The 19845-nt window shown below is 46.2% G+C and overlaps 1 protein-coding gene across 1 annotated transcript in view; it reads left to right on the top strand.

The window, feature by feature from the left end:
* Positions 1-19845, top strand: part of LOC124376847 (ribonuclease inhibitor-like) — a gene marked incomplete at its 5' end in the record, with an annotated part of 67355 nt that overhangs the window by 7477 nt on the left and 40033 nt on the right. Inside the window, 2 exons of the mRNA XM_046836149.1 lie at positions 684-857; positions 6434-6607. Of these exons, the coding sequence (XP_046692105.1) occupies positions 684-857; positions 6434-6607 (348 nt within the window). The remainder of the gene's footprint in view (positions 1-683; positions 858-6433; positions 6608-19845) is intronic.

Here is a 19845-nt window from a genome sequence, read left to right as displayed (position 1 = left end):
TACAGTGTTTTATTCTGGGTTTTAATTACATCAGGAGAAACAGGTTTTGTGTCAGTTGATTCATTTCATTTTTGGTCAAGCTAAAATGGCAATATACCTGAGCAGAAAAAACAAAATAGTTCAAAACACTGACTGTGATGCCATTAGAATCTTCTCCAGGCTTACAAAATTCAGGATTGTTGTTGATTTAAAATTTTATAGGGGATCTAAAGATGTTCGAGGTTGTGGGGTGTTGTGGAGAAGCTCTTTGTTCCTTAAAAGAAGAGAATTGTACTTTGCACCAGAGCTCAACTAAACGATTGCACCAACCGCTATCTTTTAACTGTCATTCTCTTGTTTTATTGATGCTTATTTATTTATTTATTTATTTATTTATTTATTTATTTATCTATCCATTATATTTGACTATTTATCTATTTGTTTGATTTTTATTTCCTGATACCATCCAGAACATAACATCACTTATGCTGAGTCTTATGATAAATAAAGGAGTGTAAAAAGTCTCTCTCGCTCACACACACACACACACACACACACACACACACACACACACACACACACACACACACACACACACACACTCCCTCTCTCTTTCTCACACACACATTCCATTCAAAAAACACAAAGGATGTGTAATGTGTAGAAACTGAGAGAGTGAAGTGTGTGTCATTGTGTATCTGCAGGTTGTATGATTGTGGAGTATCAGATGAAGGCTGTGCTGCTCTCGCTTCAGCTCTGAGATCAAACCCCTCACACCTGAGAGATCTGAATCTGTCTAGGAATAAAGTAGGAGACTCCGGAGTAAAGTTTCTCTCTGCTGTACTGGAGAATCCTCACTGTAAACTGGAGACACTGAGGTAAGATCATCTCTCTGAGAGTCACATGACCTGCTCCTCATTAACACACATTCTCTAATAGTGAGACTGAAGCAGAGCTTTTAGGTTCAGCATCAATGTTCTGAGGAGGAACTTTATTTTTATTTTGTTTCGTTTGATTAAATTTGTGCTGATTGAACACACACACACTCACACACCCTCAATCTCTCTTTCTCACACACACACACACACACACACACACTCTCTCTCTCTCTCTTTCTGCGCATGGGGGAAGGGTGAGCATGGCCTGTAGAGCCAATTTATTTCGGCGTTTTTTTGCTTCTTTTTTTTCCCCTAAACATCTAGGAAATATGTGTGTGTGTGTGTGTGTGTGAGTGTTTAGCATGGCATCCTTGAACACAAGGCTGTTTGAAAGTTTGACTGGCCGGCACGGTGTGCGGGTGGTGTGTGGGCGAGTGTAGAGGAGTGTGTGTTAGCGGTTGGAAATGTGGTGTGGCATGAGAATATTGTCTCTGCCTTCCGTATGGAAAAAGGAATTGTGTTGAATAATGAGTGCATACTGGTTTCTTCCCTCAATTCTCCGGCTAAACAAATGATGTTATCCAATGTCCCTCCTATCATAAGTGATGAGGTGATTCTTAAAGAGCTGTCTCAAGCGAACCATCTCCCCTATGAAGAAAATCCCCATCGGCTGTAAATCCCCACTGATTAATCACTTGGTATCTTTTAGACGGATAGTTTTTATGGTCTTAAATGAAGGTGTTGAGGAGCTAAATGTGGTTTTCAAGTTCAGGATTGATGGGTTTCACTACAACATTTTTGTTTCCACCGATGCAGACATAAAATGTTTCAAATGTGGTCAGATAGGACATCTTGTGCACACCCTGCGGCTTCAGCTCGGCCTGCTGCTAAAAGCCCTGTAAATGCTGCTGCACCAGGGCCTAGGGAGCGTGAGCCCCGAACTCAGACTGTAGACCAGAGATCCACTAATGACATAAACACCTCGGAGAAGCCCTGCTAGGCTGAACCGAAGGCCACAGGAAATTGAGGGCATATTGAAGCCCTCAAAACCAAAATTGCCAAAATAAATGACCTGTTGGACACTGCAGTACAGGGGGCGCTGGTCCGCTCACGCTTTAAAAGGGTCACTGAGATGGATGCTCCTTTTAAGTTCTTCTTTAGTTTAGAGCAAAAGAATGGACAGAAAAGATTTATGCATGCTATGCGAACGGAACGGAATCAGGGGATCTCGTGTCAGAGCCTTCTAAAATTCGCCAGCAGACAATCAGCTTTTATTCGAAGCTGTATAGCAGCGAGAGGTCAGGGGCACAGGAGCTGGAAGAGAGCTTCCTTAAAGACTTGCCTAAGCTCACAGAATCAGTGTCCAGAAAACTGGACAGGGAGCTGTCATTGTCTGAGCTTCAGGAGGCTCACCAAGGCATGAAGAAAGGGCATTTATAGGGCAGGACATGCTTGAGGTTCTAAGGGAGAGTGTGAAAGGTGGTTAGCTCCTATCAAGCTGCAGGAGATCCGTCTTGACCCTGCTGCCAAAGAAGGGAGACCTGACCCTCCTGGTTTTTTTTTCAAAAAAGTCAAGCAGTGTAAGTTGGCATATGGTATCCGAATTTTGTTGCACAATGTTTGGTAACTCTGCCTGTTGCTTTTGTTGAATAATTAGCAAGTTTTTAAGGTTTTTAAAGGATTATAAGGAAAAATAGCTGCTTGGACAAACGTTCACTTTTTTCTGTGTATTTTCCTTAAACTCTTTTATAACATCTTTTGTTTTAACAAGTGTGTTATCAAAACCCCTTAAATAAAAATAAAGATCATGTTGAACTGAGATTTTACAGCATGTTTAACCCTGTGTGTCACAGTATGTACACGGAGAGACGAGGACACGAATAGTAACATTAAAGATGTAATTTTAAAAATAAGGAGCAGGTAAATCACACATACATACAACGTAGTAAAGATGATAACCGACAATGAGTGAAGACAGTGGTGATGAGTGTAAATAGAGTCCGGGTGAACAGACAGGTGAAAACGGGAAACAAACATAGTGGATGACGGGGTGTAAAGGATGATGGGTAATTCAATTCAATTCAATTCATTTTTATTTGTATAGCGCTTTTAACAATGAACATTGTCTCAAAGCATCTTTACACAGATAATGTGGTGATTAAACGTAAATATGTTCTCCGTAAGTATGTTTGTCCCTGATGAGCAACTGTGGCAAGGAAAAACTCCCCGAGATGGCATAAGGAAGAAACTATGAGAGGAACCAGACTTAAGAGGGAACCCATCCTCATCTGGGTTGCACCAAATGTCCATTTGAAGCAGATATACAATGCTGCGGGGTACAGTGATGATGTTTAGAAGCAAACTGCACTCCCGAGTCAGTGCAGCAGACCGCCGACACCAAGTACAGTTCAATCCATCCTCAAAGCACCCATTCTACTCCGGAAACATGGAACCACCCAAGGTGTTGATGAGATACCGTCCCGAGCTGCACAGAAGTGGGAAGATGCACGGAGGGGAGAGGGGCAGGAACAGTGGTCACTGGAGCCTCAGGAGCATGTTTAACTCGACCAGAGAGAGAGAGAGAGAGAGAGAGAGAGAGAGTGAGAGAGTGACGGGAAGAGAAGGATATGGATTATTAAGTGTCCCTATTGGTGTATGAAAGTTAATGTCACTGTGCAGTTTGGACTCATTACAACGTTATGTAGTCCGGTGAATGAGGGTAGATGACAGGGGAAACGTTACAGTATGCTGATATGAACGATCTTTATTTTATGGGGTGTTCTTTCATTATTGCACTAATTTTACATTTTTATGTGTTGTCATGAATGAGCAAGAAACAGACAGCCTCGGTTTGTCAGGGCAGATTCAGGATGTTACACAAGAAACTTTACAGATGAGAACAGTTGTGGATTTTAACACCTGGCTGTTATTGCAGGTTTTTTTTTACATTTTATAATGTATACACAAGGGTTTGTAGGATTATATATGGACCAATCATAAAAACATGTATTAGTAAAATATAGAAAAAAATATGTAACACATTAGTATGATGAACAACTGCACATTGGCTGTTTATTAGTAGGCTACTTAGAAAGCACATATTAATTCATTTTTCTTCATGACCATATTCTGCATCCCATAATCCTACCTAATACCTAAACTTAACTACAACAACTTCTTTAAAAGCTAATAAGCAGTAAATTAAGAGTTTGAGGTGAATGTCAAAGTTAATAGTGAATACGTGTTATTGTCCAGGTTATTATTATTATTGGTTAATGTCCAACAGTGTACTTAATTTGTTATTTGATTCTGTATGTCACTATTGACACAGTCCCGTCTAAACAGTGTTGCTGTGTGTCACATCCACAGTGACAAAATTGACAATATAAATAGGGAAATAATTGCTCAGCTGTTAGATGGGAAGGAATGTCGCAGAAACACTTTTGGCAGTTTTAAGTAGATTTATATATTGAGATATATGTTTGCTTTAATACTGTGTAAAAAGCTACTACTTTTAAACAAACCAGCCAGGAAGCTTAAAAGAAGTGACACTAAATGTTTATTTCATCTCATTGTGTAATTGATATCGGGTCTTGACATGTTTGTCTGTTGAGTTCAATACATATTTTCTTTCAATAGTTTGTTTTGAATGACTTGTTTTATTCCTGAAACATGGACTGTAGAATAGAACAAAATGAAGTATTATTTGAATGTGGAAGTCTCCATTACTGTGTGCCATGTACTGTGCATACACAAAATACAATTTAAAATATGTAAACAATATACTCTTAGTACCATTATAAGGACATCTTTGTATTTTATACTTAAAAAGGTACACATTACTACCTTAGAGTACCAATGTGTACCTTAATGTACAACTATACATTTTGTGGGTAAATAAGGTACAAAGATGTCCTTTTAAGGGCACTGTCCCAGTGGCAAGCTGTTGTATTTATTTTGTTCTTTCTGTTTTATAATTGTATATATTCATAAAGCATATAAAGCAAAACAATATAATTAAAAATAAAACCTGTCAATTACACAAGGGTTAACTGAAAAAAACAAACAGGTAACACTAGACATTTCGTCCCACCCACTTTTGAAATGATGGCTATGCCCCAGACCACCCCCACACTGTTCAGAGCCTTGATCTCCTAAAGGATTGTCGATCGTCACAAGCCTTCAGCTGGTGAACGTCGCAGGGAAAGACCTGTCATGAGGGGAGGACCTGGCTTCACGTATAAGACTACTCTAACCAGCTCCTACACCAATGGATGTCTACACTAACAGCAGAGGAGCGTGTTCAGCTGAAGGACTTAAAAATCTGCAAGAGCGGTCCTGCAGAGAAAGAACCCTTTCCCAAGCTGGACATCGCTCCTGACCTCGACGGATGTGGTGGCCCCTTCTGGAGTGCAGGGGTGAATAGGAGATGAACTTTGGGACAGTGACAGGGAAGCTGCTCTGCAGGGCCTGTGTTAAGGTTTTAAACAAGAAAAAACTGAGTGGGAGGGTGGACCCCCAGTGGAGAAATGTTTTTGGTTTTAACAATGATATTAAATCAGAGTGGAGGCACTTTACAAACCACCATTACCTAAAAAAGCTGCTGACCTCCAGTGGAGGATTTTACACTGCAATTAATCTCTATAAACTATTTTATTTCTATTTTAAACCCCAATGTTTTATAAGACTTTCCGTTTTGTTTACAGAGAGAAACTGTTATCCATGCTTTCGTACACTGCTTCAGGTTACAGTCCTTTTTTGAGTTTTTAAAACATATTTTAAGTTCTTTTAATGTGACTTTTACTCTACAGAGTTTTATTCGGGGTTTTACATACATCAGAAGAAATATGTTTATGTGTCAGTTGATTAATTTTATTTTTGGTCAAGCAAAAATGGCAATGTATCTGAGCAGGAAAAACAAAATGGCTGAACACACTGACTGTGATGCCATTAGAATCTTCTCCAGGCTTACAAAATTCAGGATTGTTGATTTTAACGTTTACAAGAATATGGGGGATCTGAAAATGTTTGAGACTGTGTGGTGTTGTGGAGAAGCTCTTTGTTCCTTAAAATAAAAAGAATTGTACTTTGCACCAGAGCTCAGCTAAACGATTACACCAACCCCAATCTTTTACTAGCATTGTCTTGTTTCATTGGTGTCTATTTAATGTTGTTTGTTTGTTTGTTTGTTTGTTTATTTATTTATTTATTTATTTATTTATTTATTTATTTATTTATTTATTTATTTATCCATTATATTTGACTATTTATCTATTTATTTAACTTTTATGTCCTAATACCTGATACCATCCAGAACATAACATCACCTATGCTTAGTTAAATAAGGGAGGTGTAAAAGTCAAAAAAGTCTTTCTCCCTTCATCCCTCCCTCCCTCCCTGCCCCCCTCTCTCTCTCTCTCTCTCTCTCGTTTTTCCTCTCTCTTTTTCCTCCATCCCTTCCTCCTTCCCTTCCTCTCCCTCTCTTGTTTTCTCTCTCTTTCTAGTGATAAGAACACAAAGGATGTGTAATATATACAAACTGAGAGAGTGAAGTGTGTGTCATTGTGTATCTGCAGGTTGTATGATTGTGGAGTATCAGATGAAGGCTGTGCTGCTCTCGCTTCATCTCTGAGATCAAACCCCTCACACCTGAGACAACTGGATCTGCATAGGAATAAAGTGGGAGACTCAGGAGTGAAGATTCTATCTGATCTGAAGGATGATGAACGTTACAAACTACAGACACTGAAGTGAGTAATAATCTGTTTTATATAAACACTAAAACTGATGTAGTGATTAGTGTTATTTACTACATTAGTGTTATTTACTACATTAGTGTTATTTACTACATCAGGCTACTCTACAGCCTGGGATTGGAGAAGTGCAGTGATGTGATGCAAATATCTGTTCATGTTCCTCTTCTATCTTCTGCACCTTCTCATTTGTTCTCACTAAATGTTCTACCAAAGATATTATATAAGCATGAAGAAATGTTAAAGGACAAATGATACACTGGAATCAAATCCTGGTTTCCTTGAAGCAGAGATAATTACCTGCTGCTGATCATCAAACACCTCCTTCTAGTTTTCTGTTATTGATTCACTTCTTTCTCTTCTAGTGTTTAATGGTGATGAACAATTGTGTGTGAAGACTCCAGTGTTCCTGCATTTCTGTGTCTGCAAACCGAGAACACGTTTATCTACAGGATCTGAGGAGTTGATGTGAAAAAGCCCAGAGCAGAAGGAGTTCAAATCACATGTATTACTTTGTCCTTTAGTTAGTATTTAATAGAGTTTCTATCTTTATGCTACAGGATCAGACCCAATCCATTCTTTATTTTCTCTCTGATCTGATCTCCATTTCTTACTAGTATCAGGTGATCAACCCAGTATGGGATCAGTGCCATCTTTAGTGCCTGCACACACACACACACACACACACACACACACACCTGGATGTATATAATATGTATATGATGTATTATATAATATTTCCTACAAAAACACCCATAAAACTATCATTTTATATAAAGTATAGAAGAAAAATAAATGAAGTTTTATTTACTCTTCTTTCTTTCTTTCTTTCTTTCTTTCTTTCTTTCTTTCTTTCTACAGCACTTTTTAGAAATTTCCCCACAAATAAAGTTTTATCTTAAAGGTTTATCATCTACAGTAGCGCATTGCATTCACAAAAAATAAAGAAATAAAAAATTGGTGCAGTCTGTGGCAGGGGAGCATTTTAGCGCATAACACCGGATCTGACGTTACTGCATTCTTTGCTTGGAAGCGCCTCATTGCTTAACCATGGAGATGTAGAAGATATCATATGGTTTAGTGTGATTGCTGTATATTAGTTTAATTATATACTGGACATTTCTCACTGAGCTGCTCCTCCTGCTGATTCATTTACTTACAGTAAGTCTTGCTTAAGTTAATAGATACAGGGCATTAGATATTAAAATATATTAGTAATAATAATAATGATAATAACATTGACTACTAATATGTTACACATTCTGACTGTTCACTTGATAAAACAAACATTTATCAAGTGGACAGTCAGAATGTGTTACATATATTAGTAGTCAATATTAAAATATAATAATAATAATAATAATTAAAGCTGCAAGCAGCGATGTGCGGGCCCTCGCACCACCGCCACCCGGTGGCCTGAGGAAAACAGTGAAGACAGGAGAATTATGGCACAGTCATTTCAAAGTGCCACACTTCTTGTTTCCAGCAGGTGGCGCTATAAATATAACTAAATATGGAAAAAGAGTCTTATCAATCCTGTGAAGTTTGGGGCAGATTGGACATTGTATGTCCGAGTTATAGCAACTTCCCTTTTTTATGGTGAATCCTCGAATTTTGTCAGACCACCATGGACATGCCCTTCGACAAAATCTCTAGATCTTCGCAATATAACATTGCAAAGGCCTTTAGATTATGCGTAGCAAATGTGGTGTTGATCTGAACAAATCTCAACTGTATTCCTATGGTAAGACATTGAAATTTGTCACGGCGCCATGGACACGCCCTTTAACGAACGCTCAAGATCTTCACAATTCACTAGCGCAAAGGACTTAAGATAAGACTGGCCAAAAAAAAGGTGGATGGCATTAAATTTCTAGGAGTAGTTCATTGCACAGTAAAACATGACACTTTCTGTTGCCAGCAGGTGGCGCTATCACTATTACTAAATATGGAAATGGAGATCTGGTTAGATCAGGAGTCTTATCAATCATGTGAAGTTTGGGGCAGATTGGACATTGTATGTCCAAGTTATAGCAACTTCCGTTTGCATGGCGAATCGTCGAAATTTGTCAGACCACCAAGGACACGCCTTTAAAGAAAACTAGATCTAGATCTTCGCAATTTAACATTGCAAAGGCCTTAAGATTATGCTTGCCAAATTTGGTGTTGATCTGAACAAATCTCTAGGAGGAGTTCCTTAAAATACGACATGTGAAAATGGCAAAATCAACCAAAATTTTGCTCATACACATAAAAATACCCGACTTCCTGTTGGGTGTCGGATTTCGTACTTAGTGTGTTACATGTGTGTTCCGATTTTCGGACATGTATGTGAAACATAGCTCGAGCCACACACCGTTGAATGCGTATAGGTGGCGCTATTGAGCCGGTTCTGCCACATCCACTTTCGAAGGAACATGGCGTTGAAGTTGCTGATCCAGATGATGACACTGACACCAGAGTCAATGAGATGAAACGTCTTAATGAAACGGTTTGTATTAGAAAATGAAAGGTACATGAAGTAGTGACTTACTATCCGAATTAGACCTTTTTGTCTTTGTTACACTGTATATTTGCCATTTTCTGCCTTAATCGATACCATCACTAGTACCTAATTGATCTACGTTGGCCAGACTGAGACTCCATTGATCTGTTGGTTTAAAAAATTCTATCACGAGAAGAGACAGGATATATCTGTATTTATTTTCAACGGGTTTTCAATTCTGTGTACTCTTCTCATTTGTAGTTCCCCTTCAGGAACTCGCCCCTGCGTGACCACGCTCTGAACCACGTGTGAAATCTAGCCAATAGGCAAGCCGTGACGTCATAGACAGGCGACGTCGCGTAAACCAGGAAGCTACAAGATGGCTGTGCGGTGGTAGCGACATTAGCTTCTGCTCGTTCAGGTAAGCACTTTGAGTGTGTTATCTGTGCAGTCATGAGCTTATATGCAGGCAAAATTCCGTCTGCGTGTCTCCTGCTTGCCCCGATTCATTTCGGGGGGGGTGACACGCAGCCGATGTGTTGTTTGCTTAGCTTAGGAGCGTGCTTAGTCGGCTCTCGAGGGTATCGGTTGTTAGCATTTAGCCGTGTGGCTATGCGCTCCCGGCTGCTAGCCGAGCTCCCGTTCCCCGGGGATTGCGCTCGTTTGGTAACGGTTCTTCCCCCGGTGCGTTCGCGGTGCTCCGTATTCTTCCTCCGAGGTGGGAGAATTTCAGAGAGCGCTCTCCGAGGTGAGCGCTCTTCCTCGCGGCTTTGGCTCTCGATGGTATCGGCTGTTAGCATTTAGCCGTGTGGCTATGCGCTCCCGGCTGCTAGCCGAGCTCCGTTCCCGGGATTGCGCTCGTTTGGTATCGGTTCTTCCCCCGGTGTGTGTGACGCGGTGCTCCGTATTCTTCCTCCGAGGTGGGAGAATTTCAGAGAGCGCTCTCCGAGGTGAGCGCTCTCCCTCGAGGCTTTGGCTCTCGATGGTATCGGCTGTTAGCTTTTAGCCGTGTGGCTATGCGCTCCCGGCTGCTAGCCGAGCTCCCGTTCCCCGGGGATTGCGCTCGTTTGGTATCGGTTCTTTTCCCGGTGTGTGTGACGCGGTGCTCCGTATTTCTTCCTCCGAGGTGGAATAAATTTCGGGACATTAGGGAAAGCACGCCTGGCGGCTGCTTCTTCTCCCGGTGCGGGCGGCGCAGCATTACATGTCTCTCTCTCCGAGGAGGTTGAGCTGGTGGATGCTGGCGAGCCTGCGGACTCCTCACAGCCTGTGCTGTATATAGAGCTCCTTGTGGTCGTGGCACGGGCCGGTCCGAGCTGGATTAGCTTGGCCGGTCGTGGTGGCGGAGCAGCGCGCCAGTGAGCTGGTTGTGCGTTTCCTGCACTGTGTCACAGCCTCAGCGCCTCCCCTGATCTGCGCACCGAGGTGTCTGGGTCCTGGGAGGCCCGTGGACGCGCGTGCTTTCCGATGTTCTTTCGCCAGCGCGAATGTTATTGAGCTGCATGGCGCTGCTACGGACATTGCCGCTTGTGGTAGAGACGCTAGCTAGCTATCTCTCCCGAGTGTTGCGCCTGTGACGGCTATCGGTTTGCCTACGCCGCTTGGCTCTGGTAGCTGCGCGGCAGGTCAGGCTACAGGTTGCTTCCACACGATGAGTGTGTTGCAGGCATACCAGGCTGGCCTGCTATGGGGGATGATGCGAGCTTCCTTCTGAGCGTCATGGTGTCCCTCCTGGCCTGACCTGGTGACGCTGTGGGTAAGGGTGATTGCTGGCGGGTTCAGGAGGCCGCGGTGGCATTTCAGTGGTAGTTCCTCGCTGCTCCGATGGGGCTGCTCAGCGGCAGCCGCGCCTGGTACGCCCAGGCACAGCGAGATAGCCCGGTGAGAGAGTGTTGCCACCCGACTCCGCGGGGCGGTCCTAGGGCCCCTGGCGACTCTCTAAGCCCGAGGAGGGGCTGGACGGCCCCTGGTGAACGGGCTGTGGTGCGAGGCCTGATGGCTTGCATTTTGAGGCGGTGCGCACCTCATGCTACGGTGCTCGTCCCTCCCTGGCACCGCCGGGAGGCCGGTCTGTCGGCCCTGCCACAGGGTGTTCGGGACGCTGCCTCCCTCTGGCGGTTAACTCCCTTATTTCCGCTCGACAGTTCGTTGCGGATGAGAGTCATCCGCCGCCTCTCAGGAGGCTTCAACGGCCGCAGTACGCTGCTCCTGCCGCTCGGGTCCAGGAGGTCTGTCTGTTAGCCCTGCCACGGGTTGTGTTCAGGGCGCAGCTTCTCCAGCGGTTTGCTCCCAGTATTCCGCCCGTATGATCGCTGTGGACGGGGGGTTCCGCCGCCTCTCAGGAGGCTTCAACGGCCGCAGTACGCTGCTCCTGCCGTTTGGGTTCAGGAGGACTGTCTGTTAGCCCTGCCACGGGTCGTGTTCAGGGCGCAGCTTCTCCAGCGGTTTGCTCCCCGTATTCCGCCCGTATGATCGCTGCGGACGGGGTTCCGCCGCCTCTCAGGAGGTGTGGTCGGCTGCAGAGCACCGCCCAGCCGCTCTGAGTGGGTCGGGGCCAGCCCGAGGGGTTGGTTCTCCTGTGGAGACTTTGTCAGTCTTAGGGCTGCCTGGAGTCTCTCGGGGGTCCTGCGTACTGTGAAGAAGGGTTGCGCGATTCGGTTCGCATCTTCTCCTCCCCGGCTCGACGGGGTGTGTCCCGCCCTGGCGGGACCCGTGCAGGCTCTGGTCCTGGAACAGGAAGTGCGCACACTCCTGGGGAAAGGGGCCATCGAGGTGGTTCCCCCCTCAGTTTGCGAGTCAGGCTGCTACAGCCCGTGCTTCGTTGTTCCGAAGAAGGACGGTGGGTTGCGTCCCATTCTGGATCTCTGCTACTTGAACCACTCACTTTTGAGGTTCGGGTTCAGGTTTCTCGTTTAGAGAGGTCGTGTCTCAGGTCAAGTCCAAGGACTGATTTGTCATACGCTAGATCTGGAGGTTGCATGCTCCCATGCAGCCGCCTTCACCGCGCACGGGAGGTTCCTGAGGTTGCTTTCGGGGCGAAGCTTACCAATATCGGTCCTTCCGTGCGGCCTAGCGCCCTCACCCCGTGCCTTCACAGAGTGCGTGAACGCAGCACTGACCCCGCTGCGGCTTCAGGGCATCCGCGTTCTGTATTATATCAGCGATTGGTTGATGGTGGCTCGTTAGAGCACCTGGCGGTTTGGCATTGAGGTGCTGTTCCCGCCTGCATGAAGGTACTGGGGTTCGGACTGAGACGCCGGGTTGTGTGTACTTTCCCAGCACGGAGGGCCACTTTCTCGGCGTGGTGTGGGACTCGGCCGAGTTGCGGGCACGGTTGTCTCCCGCCCGGTTTGTAGTCATCCTCACTGCAGTCAGGAGGGTAGGGGCAGGCCGCCTGGTCACTGTGAGGCAGTTCCAGAGGCTGCTGGGTCTCATGTCGGCAGTGTCCGCATGTGGCCCCTCCAGTGGTGGCTCCGGGCGGTAGGTTCTCCCCTGAGGGAGTCTGTGTCATCACATCAAGGTCTCACGGTGTGCCCGTGAGCCTTGGTTGCATGGTAGAACCTTACTTTCTGTTCCGAGGCCCCGCTTTAGGGACTCCTTGTCGCCGCGTAACGCTAACGACGGGCGCCCATCACGGGGTGGGAGCGGTCATGAGTGGCCACTCCACCCAGGTCTGTGGAGCGCCCGCGCCTCTTGTGGCACATAGGTTGCCGGGAGGTGCTGGCAGTGTTGTTGGAGTTACAACACTTTCTCCCAGTCCTTAGAGATCGCTATGTGTTGGTCCGCCGACAATGCTGCGGTGGTCTCGCACATCGCCCACCGGGGACCTCGGTCTCGCCTTGCGAGCAACGGGCGCAGGGGGTCCTCTTGTGGTCCTGGGACGAACTCCTCTCATTTAGAGCCGGTTACATCCCGGGACGGTTGGATGTCTGAGCAGACGCCCTGTCGAGACAGTGGCTGCCGTGGGGCGGTCTTGGCGAGGCTACGCCTGTCGCTTTTCCCGATTGCGCTGCTCTCGGGAGTTCTGGGAAAGTTTTGCCGGTAGGGAGTCTGTCTCCTCCGGGTAGCACCTTGTTGGCGGGCGGAACCCTGGTTCACCCCCGCCCGGTGTTGTGGAGCCTGTGGCCCCTGAGGGGTCTCAGTTTGTAGCGGCTGTTCTCTCTACCGAGGTAGTAGAGGCCCCTCTCCACTCCAGAGCTCCCTCCATGAGGAGGTCGTACGCCGCAAGATGGCGATTGTTCGCCACGGTGTGAGCACCATGACTTGGACCCAGATGACTGCCCGGTCGGTTCAGTTCTGGTGTTTTTGCAGGTACAGTTTGCCGCAGGGTTAACCCCTTCGACCCTGAGGGTTTCCGTGTTTGCTGGGTAGGTCCCATTGGTGACACGTTTCCTCCGGGCGCCGGAGGCTGTGGCCCGGGACACGACTGGAGTGCCTGTCTGGGACTTGGCAGTTGCCTCGTCCCACCTGGAGTTGCCCCCTGGCATGCCCAGAGTGTTCTTACATGGGGCCGGGTGCTCCCACACGATGTGTCGTGTTACAGGCATTCTGCCCTCCTCTGTTATAGCCCCCGACCAGGGGTTACGAGACCTGGCTGTGTCCAGTGCGAGCACTGGGTGCTTATCTCCACAGGACGAGTCCTTGAGGTGGTTGGTGCAGTTGTTCGGCTGCGAGTCCTGGTCCCCGCCCGATCGCGGTCAGGGCTCGCCCCGCCAGAGTGTGGCGGCCTCTGCGGCCGGGTGCACATGAGTGTCACTCCGGGACATCTGTGACGCTGCGGGTTGGTCCACCCGCTGACCTTTGTCAGGTTCTATGGCCTCGACCTCAGAGCCACCCGGGCTCCTCTGTCCCACGTGCTGGTGCCGAGGCCCTCACTCTTTGGCAGGGTCTGGTCAGTGTGGCGTGATTGGACACTCGTTCCCATAGCGTTCGACGCAGCTCGAGTTCCTGAAGGGGAACGTCTCAAGGTTACGAACGTAACCCTAGTTCCCCGAGGGAACGAGACGCTGCGTCTCCATGCCACACCCTGCATCCCGCGGCGCTTACCTTCTCTTTGCAGAAGCTAATGTCGCTACCACCGCACAGCCATCTTGTAGCTTCCTGGTTTACGCGACGCCGCCTGTCTATGACGCCACGGCTTGCCTATTGGCTAGATTTCACACGTGGTTCAGAGCGTGGTCACGCAGGGGCGTTCCCATAGCGTTTGACGCAGCGCCTGCTCCTCGGGAACTAGGGTTACGTTCGTAACATTGAGACGGTTCTTAGCAACATAAAGAGAGCACAGAGCATGCAGAAGAAGTCATACCAAAATCACAAGCGCAAGTTTGTGAGAGTATGTTCAGTTCAGGCTGGTGACGTTCTGCTCTCCTTCTCTCCAAACAAAAGAAAACAGGAGACACATTGACAAGTCAGCCCCATGGACCATATTCTGTGGCTAGCATCTCTTCCAAAAATGTGAGCACTATTGTGAAAGGGTCAGCTTGAAAGAGGGTCAATGTGTCAAGACTGATGACATACTACAGATTAAAAACGAAGTGTTTAATAAACTCTGTATGAAATGGTTTTCAATTAAATGCTAGATTTAACTGCATTTATTGCATATGTGTTTGTTTATATTATATATTCTGTATTTTATTATATATTTATAATTGTAATAAGTTATCAAATACCAATTGAATTTAATTCTATAAATATAAAATACCATTGTTTTATTTAACTTTATATTTGTTTATTTGACAAATCGAAATGAAAATCCACAGATAAATAAACACTAAACATTTGTTTTTACTGATGCGCCAAGTCTCAAATCAGCACTACAATCTGGCATGAAGCGCAGGTCCGACAAGTAAAACCGTCCGTGGAAACAGCAAAAATACCAAAAAAAATACCGCCCGGTGACAAGTTGCAGTTTCTCAAATCACCACTAGATGGTAGCATTTTACTACTACAAAAATCGCTGAAGTAGTTTTTTTTTATTTTATCTCAATTTTTATTAAAATTACACAAACTATAAGAGTTTGTTATAATCTATCTATCTATCTATCTATCTATCTATCTATCTATCTATCTATCTATCTATCTATCTATCTATCTATCTATCTATCTATTTGAAGTTTTGTATTGTATTTTGAATCCTCAAAGATATAAAACAGATAAAACATATAAAACAGATATTTTGGTCCTCATGGATCATATTAAAATTGATATTAATTAAATTACATGATACTGTTAGTTTGTTTATTTATGTCATTTTCCATAATTCTTTTATTTATTTTCTTATTTGACAAATCGAAATAAATATTTTTAATTTCTTCACCCAGGTGTCCTTCCACTGTGCTCATCAGGGGCTGAGCTCTACATTCATCCAGATTTCAGCATTGCTCTTCACCCCTTCACCACCATTAGTGTCGACTCCATGGAGGGATCTTCCTTTTCATATCATGCATTTCTCTTCAACTTTACAAATAATCACATCTCCATGTGCTAGAATTGCCAAAGACTATATAGTTTCAACTTATGCACATTGTCACATTTCTTTGATCACTCTATTCTAAGTTCTATTGCACGTCTCTAGTGGGAATTGTAGTTTATAAATAAAAACCCTGCCTTGGCTGTTCCACAATAACAGTAAAATATCCCAGATGAAGTGACATCCTCACGATTTTGTTCATCTTGATCATCTACATGCAGTATAATGTATGTTTTAGCTGTAGCAGATTGTTGATATATTTAGTTACATACAAGATACATTTTCATAACCCTAAACCTAACCATACTCTGAAAACTGGAAGAACTTAAAATATGGACGCTGATTTGTATGCTTAGTTACAAGTTCAAAGGCGACTCTACTGGGAATAGATTGGTATTTTCCATAATTGGAAGTTGGCAGTATTAAACTGCAGGTACTCCTAGGGGTTTTGAGGGGTGGGAAAGACAATGGTGTAATCTGATTTTAAAAGTATATTTGTTAAATGGAAGAAATTGCTTTTGGGATATTTTTGACTATTCTCACATCTCATATTATTAACACATAATATTCTAATGTTCTCAGATCTACTCAGATCTTCAGAGAAGAGTTTGGCTTCACCTGGGAAGCTTTGTACATCTGAGTGTTTAGGAGTTTCTGGCTGCTTTATACACATTTCTCTCATTTATCAAAAAAAAAAAAAAAAAAAAAAAAAAAAACGCCAATGCTTGCTCATGCATAAAGAATACTGTATTTAAGTCACTTAGTTATAACTTGCTAAAGACAGAGATAGTCAGAAATCAGAAGGTCTCAGACGTTGTGCTCTATGCTCCATCCGTTCATCCGCCTTCAGTTTGTACTATCCTGGTCACAGATTTATGTAACGCCAGACTACATAATCAACTAGACATAAATGATTTCAGGGAATTTCAGAGTTAATCAAGAATTTTACATTTATTTGCCAGGCAATAATCAATAATCAAATGTTACATTTAAAACAAATAATAGATGAATGTTACATACATGATCAGCATAAAACTAAATAATTTAGCAATACAGTTTACTAAGGAAATGTTAAAGAATCACCAAATTTCCTTAAATACCCAAACCATCGTAAACACTTGTAAATTCAAAGTGATAAAAGCTTTGCACACCCTTTCTTGGGACAGGATGTGACCTAAAAACCAAGTTTCACCTAGACCACCTGGTAAGGATCTTCTCTGGGGCAAACCTTATGTCAGTAGGACAGAATTTACCACATCTGGGGTCTGATCTACTGATATGGGACTGAGATCATTTTTTCAATCACACTGAGACCTTTAAAATAATACTAAACGTGTGAAGGTAAAATGTATACATTATTCAAGTAAAGTAAATTGAATTCTGGGATCTTCTCAGTCACCTTTCCATTATCCGGCCTTCTTCCCAGGAGGGAAAGAGGGGGGCTCAAGGATGGGTGACTGGGCAGCTGAACAAATGGCTTTCGCTCCTCAGATCAAAGAGATCCTCTACTTAGATTAGAAGGTTTATTGTTTTGTTGCATGTTAGTTCTCTGGGTCTGGCCTCATGAAGTTGTATGGCAGTTCTCGGGGTCTGATAACATGAACAGATCTGACCATCCTTACACAGGTAAATAAGGACATTTGTATGTAATTTTGGTTCACATTTTGTTACATACATTATCTCTGAATGTGTAGTTAAACTGAACGCAACATGTGATGCGTAATTCAGGACATAGTGGAATGCAATGTTGTTGAGTTTCAAAATAAGTAGATCAAGATTAAAGCTTAACACATATCTTTTGGTAAATACTTTAAATATAAATGCTAAATGGGACCTTAATGGCAGATCCAGTAGATCATCGCAATTTAACATTGCAAAGGCCTTAAGATTATGCTTGCCAAATTTGGTGTTGATCTGAACAAATCTCTAGGAGGAGTTCCTTAAAATACGACATGTGAAAATGGCAAAATCAACCAAAATTTTGCTCATACACATAAAAATACCCGACTTCCTGTTGGGTGTTCTGAACCACGTGTGAAATCTAGCCAATAGGCAAGCCGTGACGTCATAGACAGGCGACGTCGCGTAAACCAGGAAGCTACAAGATGGCTGTGCGGTGGTAGCGACATTAGCTTCTGCTAGTTCAGGTAAGCGCTTTGAGTGTGTTATCTGTGCAGTCATGAGCTTATATGCAGGCAAAATTCCGTCTGCGTGTCTCCTGCTTGCCCGATTCATTTCGGGGGGGGTGACACGCAGCCGATGTGTTGTTTGCTTAGCTTAGGAGCGTGCTTAGTCGGCTCTCGAGGGTATCGGTTGTTAGCATTTAGCCGTGCGGCTATGCGCTCCCGGCTGCTAGCCGAGCTCCCGTCCCCCGGGGATTGCGCTCGTTTGGAAACGGTTCTTTTCCGGTGTGTGTGACGCGGTGCTCCGTATTCTTCCTCCGAGGTGGGTGAATTTGGGAGCGCTCTCCGAGGTGGCGCTCTTCCTCGCGGCTTTGGCTCTCGATGGTATCGGCTGTTAGCATTTAGCCGTGTGGCTATGCGCTCCGGCTGCTAGCCGAGCTCCCGTTCCCGGGATTGCGCTCGTTTGGTATCGGTTCTTTTCCGGTGTGTGTGACGCGGTGCTCCGTATTCTTCCTCCGAGGTGGGAGAATTTCAGAGAGCGCTCTCCGAGGTGGCGCTCTTCCTCGCGGCTTTGGCTCTCGATGGTATCGGCTGTTAGCTTTTAGCCGTGTGGCTATGCGCTCCCGGCTGCTAGCCGAGCTCCGTTCCCGGGATTGCGCTCGTTTGGTATCGGTTCTTTTCCGGTGTGTGTGACGCGGTGCTCTGTATTTCTTCCTCCGAGGTGGATGAAATTTCGGGAAATTAGGGAAGCATGCCTGGCGGCTGCTTCTTCTCCCGGTGCGGGCGGCGCAGCATTACATGTCTCTCTCTCCGAGGAGGTTGAGCTGGTGGATGCTGGCGAGCCTGCGGACTCCTCACAGCCTGTGCTGTATATGGAGCTCCTTGTGGTCGTGGCACGGGCCGGTCCGAGCTGGATTAGCTTGGCGGTCGTGTGGCGGGAGCAGCGCGCCAGTGAGCTGGTTGTGCGTTTCCTGCACTGTGTCACAGCCTCAGCGCCTCCCCTGATCTGCGCACCGAGGTGTCTGGGTCCTGGGAGGCCCGTGGACGCGCGTGCTTTCCGATGTTCTTTCGCTGTGCGCGAATGTTATTGGAGCTGCGTGGCGCGGCTACGGGACATTGCCGCTTGTGGTAGAGACGCTAGCTAGCTATCTCTCCCCGAGTGTTGCGTCTGTGACGGCCATCGGTTTGCCTCTGAGCGCCGCTTGGCTCTGGTGGGTAGCGCTGCGCGGCAGGTCAGGCTACAGGTTGCTTCCACACGATGAGTGTGTTGCAGGCATACCAGGCTGGCCTGCTATGGGGGATGTTGCGAGCTTCCTTCTGAGCGTCATGGTGTCCCTCCTGGCCTGACCTGGTGACGCTGTGGGTAAGGGTGATTGCTGGCGGGTTCAGGAGGCCGCGGTGGCATTTCAGTGGTAGTTCCTCGCTGCTCCGATGGGGCTGCTCAGCGGCAGCCGCGCCCTGGTACGTCCAGGCACAGCGAGATAGCCCGGTGAGAGAGTGTTGCCACCCGACTCCGCGGGGCGGTCCTAGGGCCCTGGCGACTCTCTAAGCCCGAGGAGGCTGGACGGCCTGAGGGTCGCCCCGCCTGGTGAACGGGCTGTGGTGCGTAGGCCTGATGGCTTGCATTTTGGAGGGCGGTGCGCACCTCATGCTACGGTGCTCGTCCCTCCCTGGCACCGCCGGGAGGCCGGTCTGTCGGCCCTGCCACAGGGTGTTCGACGCTGCCTCCTCTGGCGGTTAACTCCTTATTTCCGCTCGACAGTTCGTTGCGGATGAGAGTCATCCGCCGCCTCTCAGGGGGCTTCGACGGCCGCAGTACGCTGCTCCTGCCGTTCGGGTTCAGGAGGTCTGTCTGTTAGCCCTGCCACGGGTTGTGTTCAGGGCGCAGCTTCTCCAGCGGTTTGCTCCCAGTATTCCGCCCGTATGATCGCTGTGGACGGGGGGTTCCGCCGCCTCTCAGGAGGCTTCAACGGCCGCAGTACGCTGCTCCTGCCGTTTGGGTTCAGGAGGACTGTCTGTTAGCCCTGCCACGGGTCGTGTTCAGGGCGCAGCTTCTCCAGCGGTTTGCTCCCCGTATTCCGCCCGCATGATCGCTGAGGACGGGGGGTTCCGCCGCCTCTCAGGAGGTGTGGTCGGCTGCAGAGCACCGCTCCAGCCG

Source organism: Silurus meridionalis, chromosome 23 (assembly GCF_014805685.1).
Source record: "Silurus meridionalis isolate SWU-2019-XX chromosome 23, ASM1480568v1, whole genome shotgun sequence".
Taxonomy (NCBI): Eukaryota; Metazoa; Chordata; class Actinopteri; order Siluriformes; family Siluridae; genus Silurus; species Silurus meridionalis.
This window is presented reverse-complemented; position numbering and strand designations above follow the sequence as displayed.